Raw genomic sequence first — 13,657 nt, 5'->3', positions numbered from 1 at the left:
CACATACCTTACAAAAACAAGCCCCCTGATTCAATACAGAAAAAATCATGCTTTTGAACTGCCAGTCATTCAGCCAAATTTGACTTTGCAGCCTTTAAGCACTCCCAACCAAAATAATGTGACCATCAAATTTCACAATCATTCTGCTTTAACACCATGAATGAAATGTACAAGAACCAAGTAAAGACCAATGGCACACAGACACCAGATCAACAAAAGAAACTCATGCTTCTGACAGGAGCTACTACTAAAGAGCGATCTCAAACTATCTGACAACCTGTTCCTGAAGAGAAATCTGCAACCACCCTCCACACAAGTTTAGTAATCACAAACAATTCCTCATTTGAATTATCCACTTGCCCTCCCTAGAGCTCCTCTTGTGCCATTATATTCTTGTAAGGCTGACAGGCACTGATATAATCACTCTTCTTAGCTTTCAGCCCCTTCAAATGCCCTTCAATTTTTTCTTGCTCGCATCAGATTACCTTCGGTTTTCAACTAAAATTGCAACTACCTTCTACAAAGCCCTTCAGGTAGTCATTCAAAGCTCTTTGCTCAATTGATACTGCATCAAGAAAAAATAGTACGAAGACATATGACCTCCTTGAGAAATAACTTAACTTCACCATGACAAAAGTGTAAACTAGTAGCTGGTGTGTTAAAGAAGACACACAAAGTTATGTTGATCACAGAATAGTCACAGGATAGGTTACACAAGATAATCAAAAACTTAACCCGATTCATTCTATTTTACATGCATGATGTCAGCATCAAGATACATATAAGCCACAATATTCAGACACTCTTATACAAGTTTATTAGTTGTGTTGAAGATGGTCTGCCAGACAGACAGACAGGAAATTGTCAGCTGGAAAAATGCAATATTTCTTATGCAGTAAACCTGTGGAAAGTGATCACCCATTGAGTCACACAGAAAGTTAATGAAGAAAGTATGATATGAGAAGAGGGCCTTCTTTATCAAACACTATCCCTAGCAAGATAATTTAGGATAGCAGCAACGACAGCATCTCTTTTCTCAGCCCGAGCTTCTTCCCTTGCCTGTCTTTGTTCCTCCCTCTCAAGCCACCGCTGTTCCCTGATGATTCTCTCATTCTCAAGCTGCTCCATAGCATTCCGAAACTCTAACTCCCTCAACCTACGCTCCTCTTCTCTCCTTTCCATTGTCTCCCTCCACTGTAATTCCATGTGTTTCTGCAGCTGCAGAAAATCTTCAAGCACCTCCTGCATGTTGTTGGCCCTACATTTCTCTGCAGTGGACCTTTGCCGTTCCCGGTCAGTTTTCCTCTTCTTGGACTTCACAATGCGCTCATCCTCACTGTCATCATCATCATCGTCGTCCTCATCAGAAAAGTCTTCAGAAGACCTGTCTAGTAATGAGCCTTTCCTTCCTTTCTTCTTTGTTCGGGCTGCTGATTCTGATTCCACGAGTGAACCATCAGACCGCCTGGCCCGCTCAGTAAAAATAGCATGCAATTCCTCAAAAAAAGGAAATGATTTGCCATTATCTGGTTCCATGGTCTCCTTTCCCTGCTTCAAAGAGAAGCATCAAAATATGAGAGTAAAGCTGAGAGTCACATCATTGATGAAATTAGCACTCGTTGGCATCCTTTGAACAAAGGTAACACAACAGGATCTACTGACCACTAGATTAGTTATATATTTCCAAGCCCAGAAAGTGATATCGTTTAGAACTTTGCTCTTTCAATTCCAACAAAACCTTAAGTGAGTTCTCCCAATTTCTAGCTTAAGTTAACGACAAGGTTCTTTCAATTTCCGGCATACATAGCATCATTGCAACTCATAGCAATGAATTTGGAAGAGAAATGTTACAGCATCATTGCAACTCATAGCAATGATTTTGGAAGAGAAATGTCACAGCATCGTAGAATTATGCACAAGTTCTGCCAATTTCTAATCACGTTCTTTCAGTTTCAGAAATACAGAGCCTCATTTCCACTCACAGCAATGATTTTGGAAGAGGAATGCCATAGCATAAGAGCAATGCTATAACATTGTATAATTATGCAACCTGCAAGCAAGGTTTTCCAACGCCTAGGCTGCACACTTAGCGATCACCGCAGACACTCGGAAACAGACGAGATACCTTGTAGCGGTTGACTAGATTCTTCCACTTGCACTTGCACTGCTCGGCACTGCGGCGGTATCCCTTCTCCTTCATCTTGGCGGAGATGATTTCCCAGAGGGTCTTATTGCGCTTGGTCTGTGTGAAGTCCTTCTCGAGCTCGGCGCGGATGGCGATGAAGTCGGCGGTCTCCTGGAAACCCCACTGGGGGAAGCGATCGTCTTTCTTGGAGGAGGCGGGGGCAGCGGAGAGGGAGGAGAGGTCGGAGGTGGAGAGGGCCAGTGGCTGGGGCTGATGCTGCTGATGATGATGATGCAGGGGTATGATGGCCAGGACGCCGCCATCGCCGGGGGGTGCAGAGGAGGCAGGGGGAGGCAGGAGCTCGCTCCGCTGGGCGTACGCCAGGTTAGGGTTTGGCTCGCCCCCACCATTGACGCTGTGCAGAGAGTACGCCAGTTCTTAATATTCACGCAGGCTCGCTCTTGTGTGGGTTATCCCGGGTCCCGTTCTTTTCTCGCTCGCTGTGTGAACGAAAACAGGGGTCTCTGAAGAGGATGATGAATCGCCTCCCTCAGATGGCTGTCCTGACTCCTAAGTAAAGGGAAACTTCACAAGAAGTTGTAAACAATTTCCCACTATAGTTCCCGTATTTCTGAATTATTACGACATCGTCGTGAGTGGTCGGAGGCAAGGGGATCGGCCACATCACATACCTAGTTAGGTGTGGTGGGGGGGGCAACCGTTCGGTTAGTGACACCACATACCTAGCTAGGTGCCATTGGGGATTTTGGAGGGGGGCGGGGGGCACTAGGGCCCCCAACCGCACCTAGCTAGGTATAAGAGGCAACTCGAGCAAAAGCTGACAATATTTAGCACTTTAGGGAAAAATAAGAAAACATAGCCCATTTTCCCACATGGGGGGAAGATGTCAAATCCTTCTTTTGAAGGCCTTGCCTTACAAGTGGCTAGGAATTGCTCACCCTCTTCTCGGGCTAGATGAATACGAACACTCGTAGTCACCACCCCATTGATTGATATTTTAGTTGACACATGGAAGGGAACAAGTGATGGAAATGGCTATGATGTGGCAGAGGTTTCTCAAAACCATAAATGCATCAAGTGAGGAGCCATTCTATGAGTTGTATTTTAGAATAAAGCATTGAACAGTAGAGTATTTTATTAAGAAGATGTATTATTTAGTGTCTAAATCCCTATTTCCTTGACCTTCACGTGGCCTTGACTAAAACCGTGTTGTTTTCAAGGCAATACCCCTTACATGATCTAAGCCATAGGGTTAACAATATGCTTTGCAAGTGCTTAGCAAGCACCTTGAAATTATACAAGCTCATGATTTTGAGCCTCACATGGAGTGGCCAACTTGTGAGTTTCTAGTTGTCAATCTTGACCGTGGCTTTCTCAAAGACCTAGGTGGATCAGAGTGGTTTGGTTGTGCTACCCCAGTGGGGATGCCCATGTACCTCAAAATTACCCCCTGCTTATCAAGTTGCCTTTCCATCCAAGATTGTTCATGTGGGCTTTGGGGACATTGATAAGGGAAGATTTTCAAAGATTGTGATTGTATTTTCTAGGGACAACCTTGTCTCACACCCCTGGATATATTGAATGATTCTAGTAATGCTCCATTTAATGGCATTTGGGCCTACCCATGACCAATCAACAAAAAAGGGAGGCTTGATATCTTGCAATGAAAGCCCATTTTACTGAGTAGCTTTTGAATGTAGACGCATGAGACTTTATGGAAAGCTTTTTCGATGGCCAACTAATAAAGACCACTCCTTACCCGGAGGCTTTGGCCCATTCGATTGTCAGGATCTCATTTATGACATTTTCTACAACATTTTTACCCTTGATAAACCCGTACTAGTGTTTGTTGATGTGTTTGCTAAATAGGGGCATCAACCTATTGGATAAGGCTTTTGTCAAGAGCTTATAGATCATACACAGTAGGGAGATGGGTCTCCAATGATTAAGGAAGGATCATTGCTTTTGTTTCGAGATGATGGTAATTATACTTTTGCACCATGAGTGGGGGAGTTCTCCTTCTAACTAGTATTTGTTGATCAAGTTCTGTATGATGCATCCAATGACATTCCAGCTATGTTTAAGGAATTCTGTTGTCACCCCATCATGATCAGGGAATTTTGGGACCCAAGAATCTTGAGGATTGCTTCCAATTCCTCCAAGGTAAAGGCCAGTAGTAGCAAGCATTGTCTTCCTCTATGAGGACGTTTGGGACAACAGCAATGCATATGTTGGTTGCCTAGTCATTTGAGTCCTACGATCCACCATTATATAAGTTAGAATAAAAGCTACTACAATGTGTTCCAATTTTTGTTTGGTTTGTGTTCCAGCTACCATCATCAGCCTAGATTGCTATGAGACTATCTTTTAGCCTCTTCTTATGCAAACCTTTTATGAAGTCATGGGAAATGCATTTGATGTTTGAGAACAATCTCTTGTTGAAGACAAAACTGATTTTCTCGAGATCCCTTGTGAGGGCTACCTATTTGACAGCTTGGCATTTGGTTGATATCTAGAGCTCCTCATTTTTGAGGGTTTGGTGCTAGCAATTAGGGCAAGGTCTGTCAATACCTCGCAAGCCTAGTTGAGCTCATTTCTTTCCATGTTGCAGAGCCTAGATCTTTGTAAAGTAACCATGTGCTATAGGGTGTATGTCAAGTGGCCCCAAGGGTCTGGATTGTGATTACCTACATCCTTTGCTAGTTTTTGGGTAATGCCTATCAAAATGTAGTGAAATGGAAGTTGTTTGAAATGTCTTGCATTCATGCTCAACCATTTGTGTTCCCCTGTGACCCCATTGAAAGAAACAAACCTTAGTTCCAGTGTGATTGGGAGATGATTTAACATGAGATAGGTGCTTTCAATTTGTAGAGATATAATTGATTGGGAGCTACTCCCCAAAGCTTGAAGCATACCGTCTGTCCAATCATGCCCAGTAGCCTTTGCTACTTAATGAATTGAAGGTGTAGAGGGGTGTTGATATGTTTAAGTAGTCAACTAGGTCTATCATGGCATGGTGCTCAACTGCTTGGTTCCAAGCATCACCTCTTTGAGATATAGAGTGGTTGAGGGTGAAGATGCATCTTGTAGCGATGTGACCATGTTGAAGTCTCCTCTAAAGAGGTGTAGACTGCCAGGGACTTACATGAGACATTGCCATTGTTTGGTCTTAATTCTTTTGCTTGTGGATTTGTAGATATTGGTTAGGAGGACCCCTCCTTCATCCCATTGGATTGGTATAGAGATTAGTCCCCCATCGTCAGAGCGATAGATACACCATGGATTAAACGTTGATTTGATGATTCTCATGCACCCCCAGTATAAGCCAAGTAGACCTCCCACAAAACAAATATAATGTTTATAATTAAATTGCATCCCCACTCCACTTATGTAGTTTGTGTTCCTACACAAAAATTACATCAAAATAGTTTTTATATACTCAAGATGAGAAGAGATGTCTTTTGGCATCACCATTGAGCCCTTTTGCATTAAGGAGGGCCAACTTGATTGGGTGTTTGCTTTGTCCATCAACTTTTTGCTTGAGAGGATATTCACACTCATACCCTTTGGCATCATACTCCATGGCCAAATAATTATTAAGCCAATTTGATTCTGTGTTGACCCCCATAGCATTGGGATTGGTATTAAGTTGTACCATGAACCAACCCTAGTTATCCTAAAGCAATTGGTTGGTGTAGTTTTGTTCTAATGCTGACTATATCTTAGCATTGAAGCCTGGAAACTCTTTGTGTTAGTTGGTGTAGAGATATTCTATTGAGTTGTGTGAAGGTGCTGGCCCTAGGCTACTAGCCCTACTCTTGATGTTGTGGGGGATGGATGATTTATTCTAGAAGTCTTTGATGGAATGTGGATCAACTGCAGTGTTGCTAGATGCCAGGTAATTGTCCTTGCTATTTGTGGGTTTGTCTCAATGGTGCTTGACTATTTATCGGCCTTCATTCTTTGCCTCCTATGCTTTGACTTGATTCTTGTCTTTCTCCTTAGTCTTTGCAACTTTCGCCCAAGTGGCCTTTTGTTTTTGCTTGTTGTCTTCTTCCTCTCTCTCATTGCTAGGGCATTCCTTGTAGTAGTGACCCCAAAGTCCACATTTATGACAAGAGCCCGTGAAATTCCTCCATGCCAATTTAAGTTTGATGCTTCCAAATGTTGGGATGTCCAATTCAATGTAATCTAACTTTCTGTCTTGTGTGTACCACAAGAGGCAAATTTTGTTCCTAAATGGGCTAGCCAAAGGTGAAATATATAGTAGTCTTCCTAGACCTCTAGCAATGATAAGAAGCAAGTTCTAGAGATAGGATGGAAGTTCAGGGATTTCAACCCATATAGGGCATTCCTTCTGTAAGCAATCTCTCCCAAGCTCTAAGGGATGCCAAGCCATGAGATATACCAAGTCCAATCCCCAAAAGAGGATACCTTGGTTGAGGACTTTTCGAGCGACATTAGCACTTTTGCTATTGAAGGCCACCTCATAGAGGCCCTTACCCCCATAATAGATTTGGTCCACATGCCCTGCTCCTTTAAGGAGAGTGTTGAACCATGAAGCGGCTTCCATGGCCTTGGGAGGTTTCCCAATGAAGCATACCAAGGCTGGTCTTGTGTTGAATCGCAAGACATTGAAGCATACCTTGTGAGAGTGGATGATTTTCTTGAAGACTTCGTGTGGCTGATCTTTCATGCTCTTCTACATGAAAATTGAAATGTATGTATGAGCACGTGGAGGGCCTGGCGCTCTTCCTACGTGTCCCACCCAGGCGCACCGTCCCTCTTGCTCACCAGCTTGATCTTTGCGGATGGCCTTGCTCGGTACGTCCTAAGCTACATGCCCCACATGGTGGATTGTGCGCAGGCTCAGCCCACCGCCTTACGTGTTGCCTCCTCTTAACTCTCAGTTAAGTGCAGCTCCTGGGCATATCTTCTTAGTGTCGTTCCTCACTCACTACTTCACTTCCCCAAAAATTGTCATTTTTTGCTTCCTACTTAATTGCATATGACCACGCCTTGTAACAATTCTCCCTTTTGAACGAGTGCTTGTCTACATTTGCTATTACAAAAATATTTTAACAAACCACAAATATGTTTTTGCACATTATACAGAAATTTCAAGTCTTACTCAAAATTTGCAAATCGTTCTACCTAAACAAGACTAGTCCTTTAGAATTGCCTACACAGCATCATAATAATGCCATCATATTAGTCAATAAGAGCGCATGAACACATGCTTTGGAGGGGGTTATTCCTTGCTTTTGGATCACTTGATGCTTGAGTGTGATTGTTTCTTATTGTCTAGTTTGAGATATTGGTGGTTGGTTTTCTCTTGTTTCTTGATCTTGTATATTGCTTATATGAGCTTAGCATGACTACTAGCAATGATGCATAGTTCAATCACATGGCTTTGTATTGGATTATTTGGATGTTGTTTTTGTTGTGTGGGGGAATCTATTGGGTTTGTATCATTATATGTTGTTTTTAGCATGCAACCAAATATTAGGATTGGTATTAGTATTGTTTGTTGTATAACAATGTGAGCTCATTTGTCTTTTATTATTTGTTCTCTTTCAAAATGTCATATTGAAGTCTCTCCTTGTGCATGTGAGGTTGTATTGCTTGTTGTTTCTAATTGATTGCAAAATTATTTATATAAAAGTCTTAGTTTTTGTGTGTGTGTTTTGATAAACATCTATTTTTTAAATTGTTATGATGGCTAAATGTGTGAATAAACACGTCATAATATGTATTTGTTTATGATTCTAAGTTGGAGCATGATGAATGCTCTATAGTATATGAGACAAATATGAATTTTTATGTACTGTGGAGTGTGTCAAAGTTTAGGTATGCAAGGGAGTGTGTGAGCAAGAAGCAAATAATAAAGTAGAACTTTCTTCAAGACAAATAACAACCATTAATAAATAATGCAACAATGATCCAATAATTTTTGCCAAAATTATGTAGAAGTCTTCTCATTATGAAATACAAACTCAAGAGGCAATAGAAAATACAAAGGGATGAAGAATCCAAACAGGACATTTATGTGAAAGCTAGAAGGACCAGGCCTATTACTTGCACAATTGAGTAAGAACCAATTAGCAAGGATAATATGGTATTCTTATGCTATAGGTGCCAAGGGCTTGGCCTAGTTACTATCCATGTTGCTAGTAACACATAGTTACCTTGTTGGATTCCATTTAGGTGTTAGAATCCAACTGAGAATTGAAGTGTACCACTTAGCTTTTTAGTTAGGGAGATGATTGTGTGTGGAAAAAAAGGAAAAGCCTCTGTTTTGTTTATACAAGTAAGGTATGTGTTTAGGACAAGCTCCATTTTGTTTATAAAGGTAGGGTGTGCCTATAGGACAAGGCAAAAATGTATATCCCATAGACTTAAGACTTGGTGTAAAGAGAGAAAAAGTGGAGGATAATAATGGAGAGATAAGTAGTTGTCATTTTTGGGTTAGAGAAAAAGAATGTCACTAGTATTAGGCCAAAAATTAGAAGGGTGTTATCATTTTTTTGAGAGAAAGATATAATGTGTCTGCCTACTCATGGGGGCTAAGTGGCACTCCCCATAAATGCATTGAAAATGAGCCAATGTGTTCTTAGAAAATATTATTTGTTGATGAAGTTTAGGAAGCCATAATAGTGTGTAAATTTGAGTGTTACTATTACTATAGAGTACAAAATACACTTGAAACAAAATAATATACATGTGATTCTATGTGTGTGTGTGTGTGTAGGGAGATAAAATGCCCAATATTATGGAAAAACAATGAGTTATCCTTAATGTCAAATTGGATAGAGACATTTTTGTAAATCAAAAAGATGGTAGGGTTAGGTACATTGATAATTAGAAGATCATTATAATACCTAAAAGTATTGGTAAAGTGTTTTAGAATATCATATTAGTTGAAGGCAAGTTGCTTACAAAAGTTAAATTCAAAGTGGAAGAGATATATATTACACCATGGGGGGAGCATGAAAAAACCAATAGGGATGCTTGCGCATTGTCTTCTGTCGTCATACGAGAAGAAATGCAAATTTAACCTTGTGAAATGTATAATCCTACTTCAGGTAATATATCACCGCTTCAGGCAATTGTCAATGCTTCAGGTTGTGACAAAAAAATTCTAGATTTCTAGCATAAAACATAAACGTTTTCTGAGTAGGGTTTAAAATAAGTAATGCTAAGTAAGAATGACTGAATTGCATCATCTTGTTATATGAAATGCATCATTACTTCATACAGAAAATCCAAATTTCTACCATCAAACAAAGTCGTTTTCGCTAGTGTTTTTGAAAGGGATGCAGGAGACGCAGGAGAGAAGAGCACACACAATGTAGGTGTTGTCAACAATGTTATGACAGCCTTATTGCACTTTCATATATATATGAATAAAGAATATAGGTGATCATTGTATAGAGGCATGCCCAAGTGCCTTTTACCCCAACAACCTCCCACTAAAAGGCCAATGGGTTAGGGGGTGAAAAAACAAAACAAAAGAAAAGAGACAGGGTGAGGAATCACAACATCTCACCCAACGCCCAATCGGAAAGCGAACTGTGCAATAAGTGGCGGGAACCTCCTCACAAGAAGAGTCAAGCATCCCTGAGTCCATGACATCCAGGAGATAAGTGATCCCATAGCTCTAGACAATAGAGCAATCCATGATTGTTTCCCATGAAGCAAGCAACACAACTCATAAGTGCACGGCTATAAAGCATCAGAGTGGTGCATAGCATCATTGCAACGCATAAAAGACAACGGAGAGCATACAGACTCTCCAAAGTCAATCATCGAAAGAGGGCCAGCATCCCGGACACAAGTCAAATGGGGTCTCAAGATAGTGTGTAGCCTCAGCAAAGTGGAAGACTAACATATGCATGTAGAATTAGCCATAAAGCGCACGGAATGCGCATCAAGAGGCCTGAGAGGTGTTTGTGTCTCATAAAAGACAGCATGATGGCTACGTAGAACCTGTTGGGCATCTAAATCCCAAAACCTGTAAACCGTAAAGTCGCCATCTCCATAACCAAGGAGTATGCATCTGCGTGACATAGGCTCATGTGGCATACTGATAGATGCCTGGCAGCCAAACATCCTCAAGTGATCATAGGAGGGTCTCATGCCACTCCATGCCTCATGCGGAGTAATAACATCCAAAGAGAAACACGACGTCCAATTAACCAAGTAGACTGTCATCATAAGGGCCTTAGCCCAAAAGCCATATGACAACCTAGCTGTGGTAAGCATAGAAGCAACCTTTGCCTATAAAGTCACGAACATGCCATGAGCAATCCCATAATACCGTGGGCAAAAGAAATCAATGCCATATTGTTGATAAGAGATTTGTAAGCTGGGAGAGATAGCACGACTCTCATAATCCATCTGCAAGCATCTAGGCCTGCTACCAGCAGAATCCATAAACCTATCAAGCATAGTAACAACATCCTCAATCCGTACCAAAGGGTAAGCCCAAACACGGTGGGTAGCATGATCCATGAAGGTCACAAAATACGACACTCCACTAAGACTGGGAAGGCATAGGTCCATATACTGCAACATGGACTAGAACTAGAGGAGCATGCCTCACACAATTGCCATAAGCCAAAGAGGCTCTGCAAGGACCATGAGTACAATGAGGGCAAGTAGCATGGGGAAGAATAGGCAATAAGCCCATATCACATAAAGCATCCATCTCAGTGTGTCGTACATGGCCTAGGTGACAATGCCATAACAATGCATGTGGTATCTGCGTAACTGCAACCATAGAATCTCCCACATGAGAGACATGCACTACATAATCACTGACATATCTAGCACCGCTGACCAATACCAAGCAACCATGACGGATTTTCCATGAAGTATCCCCAAGAGAGACATAATATATTGCATCATGCAATTGACTAACAGAGATCAGGCTCTTACTGAGCGTAGGTATATGCAAGACATCACATGGCATAAGAGAAGAACCATTTGGCAAAGTCAAGTGTATATCCCTTGTACCAATAACATGACAGTCCTGCTCAAGGCCCAAAGAAATACATCTGTCAATGTCCCTATAAGAAGAGAACCAAGCTCTATGCGGAGTAACATGACAAGATGCCATATTGTCTAAAACCCAATCAAAGGTATAGGCCATATCACTGAGCAAGTAATCTGCAGGGTAACACGATGCGAGGAGTCTAGGCTCAACTGCATCATCATGGGTAACTACATGCACCATACCAGTATCAACAGTGGTCTCACCTACTATATCACCGACTCTGCTCTCATGTCTAGTGCATCGCAATCTTTTCTTCTCTCTAATCCACTTGAAGCATTGACGCTTCACATGCCCTGTCTTTCCACAATGAAAGCAAACACAACCTGTAAAACCTGTAGAAGAGGACAACTACTTTGTAATAGCATGAGTAGGGCTGTCCAATACATCCAAGGAGCTCAAAGAATTAGGGGAACTCTCATCAGAGAGAACAGGCTCATCAAGAGGACTGTCTGCAAGACTAGAAGAGCTAGAAGTCATCATAGCATACTACAAAGGGGACTCATCCAAACCAGAAGGGGAGAACACAAAGGCATCAACCACGGATGCAAAAGCTCCCACATGGACAAGCCTAGCAGACAAAAACATGACATATCCAACCACTATAGCTTGCAGCCATAAAAGCATAAGCATGCCTCGGAGCCATAAATGCATAAGCATCCCCGAAACATAGGAGTATACATAACTTTGCAGTGTCTCATACCATGTATTGACATACGTGTCCAGCCAAGAACGGTAGGTGGCAAATAAATATGCAAGAATCAAGCTCCAATAAAAGCCCAAATATCTATGTAAAATCATCTAGGTAAGAGGCTCTGTAAAATACATAGCAGTAGACCATGTGCATACACATATGGCCATAAAGATCAACTGCTCCCTGACATACACGGCCAATAACAGCCCAAATAGCATAGATGCCATACAACAGAGAAGCAGGACAGCCATAACTGTAAATCCCAAGCACTATCCAAGTCTGTTGATCAGTAAGTATCCTGCTTATCAAATGCAAACGAGCAATCATAGGTCAATAGGCAACTGCCAAAACAAGGGAGCAGTTCACTGCTCAATACCTGTAAGTGCATCCAAGTAATAGCCAAGGTCCATAATCAGAGCATCAAATCCCATATAGCATCCAAGGTCGTAACGGAAAAAGCCAAGTCTTAATGGAAAAAAGTCAAGTCAATGTCCAACTGCTCAAGGGAATACTCAAATGAATGTTGAGACGAGCTCAAACAACGTCCATCCACAGCCAAAGCATAAAGCATTCACCAAGACATCATAACCCATACTGGGTAGCCTAGGCATAAACCATGTCATAGATGAAATGCCAGCTGCAAAGAAGTGACAGTCAAACCCAAATCAAGCTCTAATCTCAGCTCAAAAGCATTCAGGAGCATAAACAAGACCTGTGATATAGTCCAAATACATCATGACATCATACCGAGTAGCCGGGACGACCCCGTGACCAATAGGCATAACCCAACTGTAGCATAAATAGCTTCAGTCTTGAAGTTTCTAGTAGCATATAACCTCTGTAAACTAAGCAAATTAGTGCTCAATCCAAGCTCAAATCCATAGGCAAACCATAGGCGTATATTCCCGTATGTATAGGCACCAATCGGGTATAATGGGGCATCAAATGCCAAGACCTGTAAGCATAAAATTGAAGTAACAGGTGGCTGCCCTATTTTGGACAGATCTAGGACTGTTCAAAATAGTCAATGGCTGAGCTAAATCATCTCCAAATACGTCTCACATAAGAGACATAACATCCACAAGTGATTCGGTATCAATAGACATCAGTAGAAGCATCGCATAAGCCATAGGCATACAAATACATGATGTCTCAGACCTGAAATCTGTTGCAGAATATTTTGTCATCAAAATTTGGCAAATCTGACATCACCATCGTGTTTGGAGCATGCCAAAACCCCAATTTAGACTCTTACCTTGCCTAAATCGGGTTCCGAATGCTCGAGATATGACAAAAAGAGTGATTCTTGAGCCGTTTTGCAAACATGCACAAATAAAATGTGAGCATGCTGCTGTACTTGAGGGGCCAAATTAGGGTGGGTAGGGGATAAACAAGAGCCCAATGAAGGCCTACAATAGGCCTACACAAGCCTAGGGCAAGTCCAAGCAAGAGGTGAAGAGAACAAGCTCATGTCAAAGAATGGCTGAGAACTAAGTGAGAAGCAAGCTCTCATACCTCGTGTAGATGCCAGGGAAGGCCGGGAAGGCCGGGAAGCCCTTGCGAAGGACCTGCTCTGACATAAGTTGAAAGGGATGCAGGAGATGCGGGAGAGAAGAGCACACACAATGTAGGTGTTGTCAACAATGTTATGACAGCCTTATTGCACTTTCATATATATATGAATAAAGAATATGGGCGGTCATTGTACATGGGTAGGCCCAAGGGCCTTTTACTCCAACAATTTTAAACCAAAGATATAGAG

At 41.7% G+C, this 13,657-nt stretch overlaps 1 protein-coding gene across 1 annotated transcript; it reads right to left on the bottom strand.

Moving 5' to 3' along the window:
• Positions 1 to 724: 724 nt before the first annotated feature.
• On the bottom strand, positions 725 to 2,560 carry LOC148017373 (trihelix transcription factor GT-3b-like). The gene is made up of 2 exons (XM_087662812.1): positions 2,126 to 2,560; positions 725 to 1,548 (listed from the first exon to the last, which is right to left on the bottom strand). The coding sequence occupies exons 1-2, from the start codon at positions 2,198 to 2,200 to the stop codon at positions 979 to 981; spliced, it is 645 nt and encodes a 214-aa protein (XP_087518938.1). The 5' UTR covers positions 2,201 to 2,560; the 3' UTR covers positions 725 to 978.
• Between the last annotated feature and the right edge of the window lie 11,097 nt (positions 2,561 to 13,657).

Source organism: Lygodium microphyllum, chromosome 22 (assembly GCF_053477565.2).
Source record: "Lygodium microphyllum isolate KBCC chromosome 22, Lygodium_microphyllum_v1.1.10, whole genome shotgun sequence".
NCBI lineage: Eukaryota > Viridiplantae > Streptophyta > Polypodiopsida > Schizaeales > Lygodiaceae > Lygodium > Lygodium microphyllum.
This window is presented reverse-complemented; position numbering and strand designations above follow the sequence as displayed.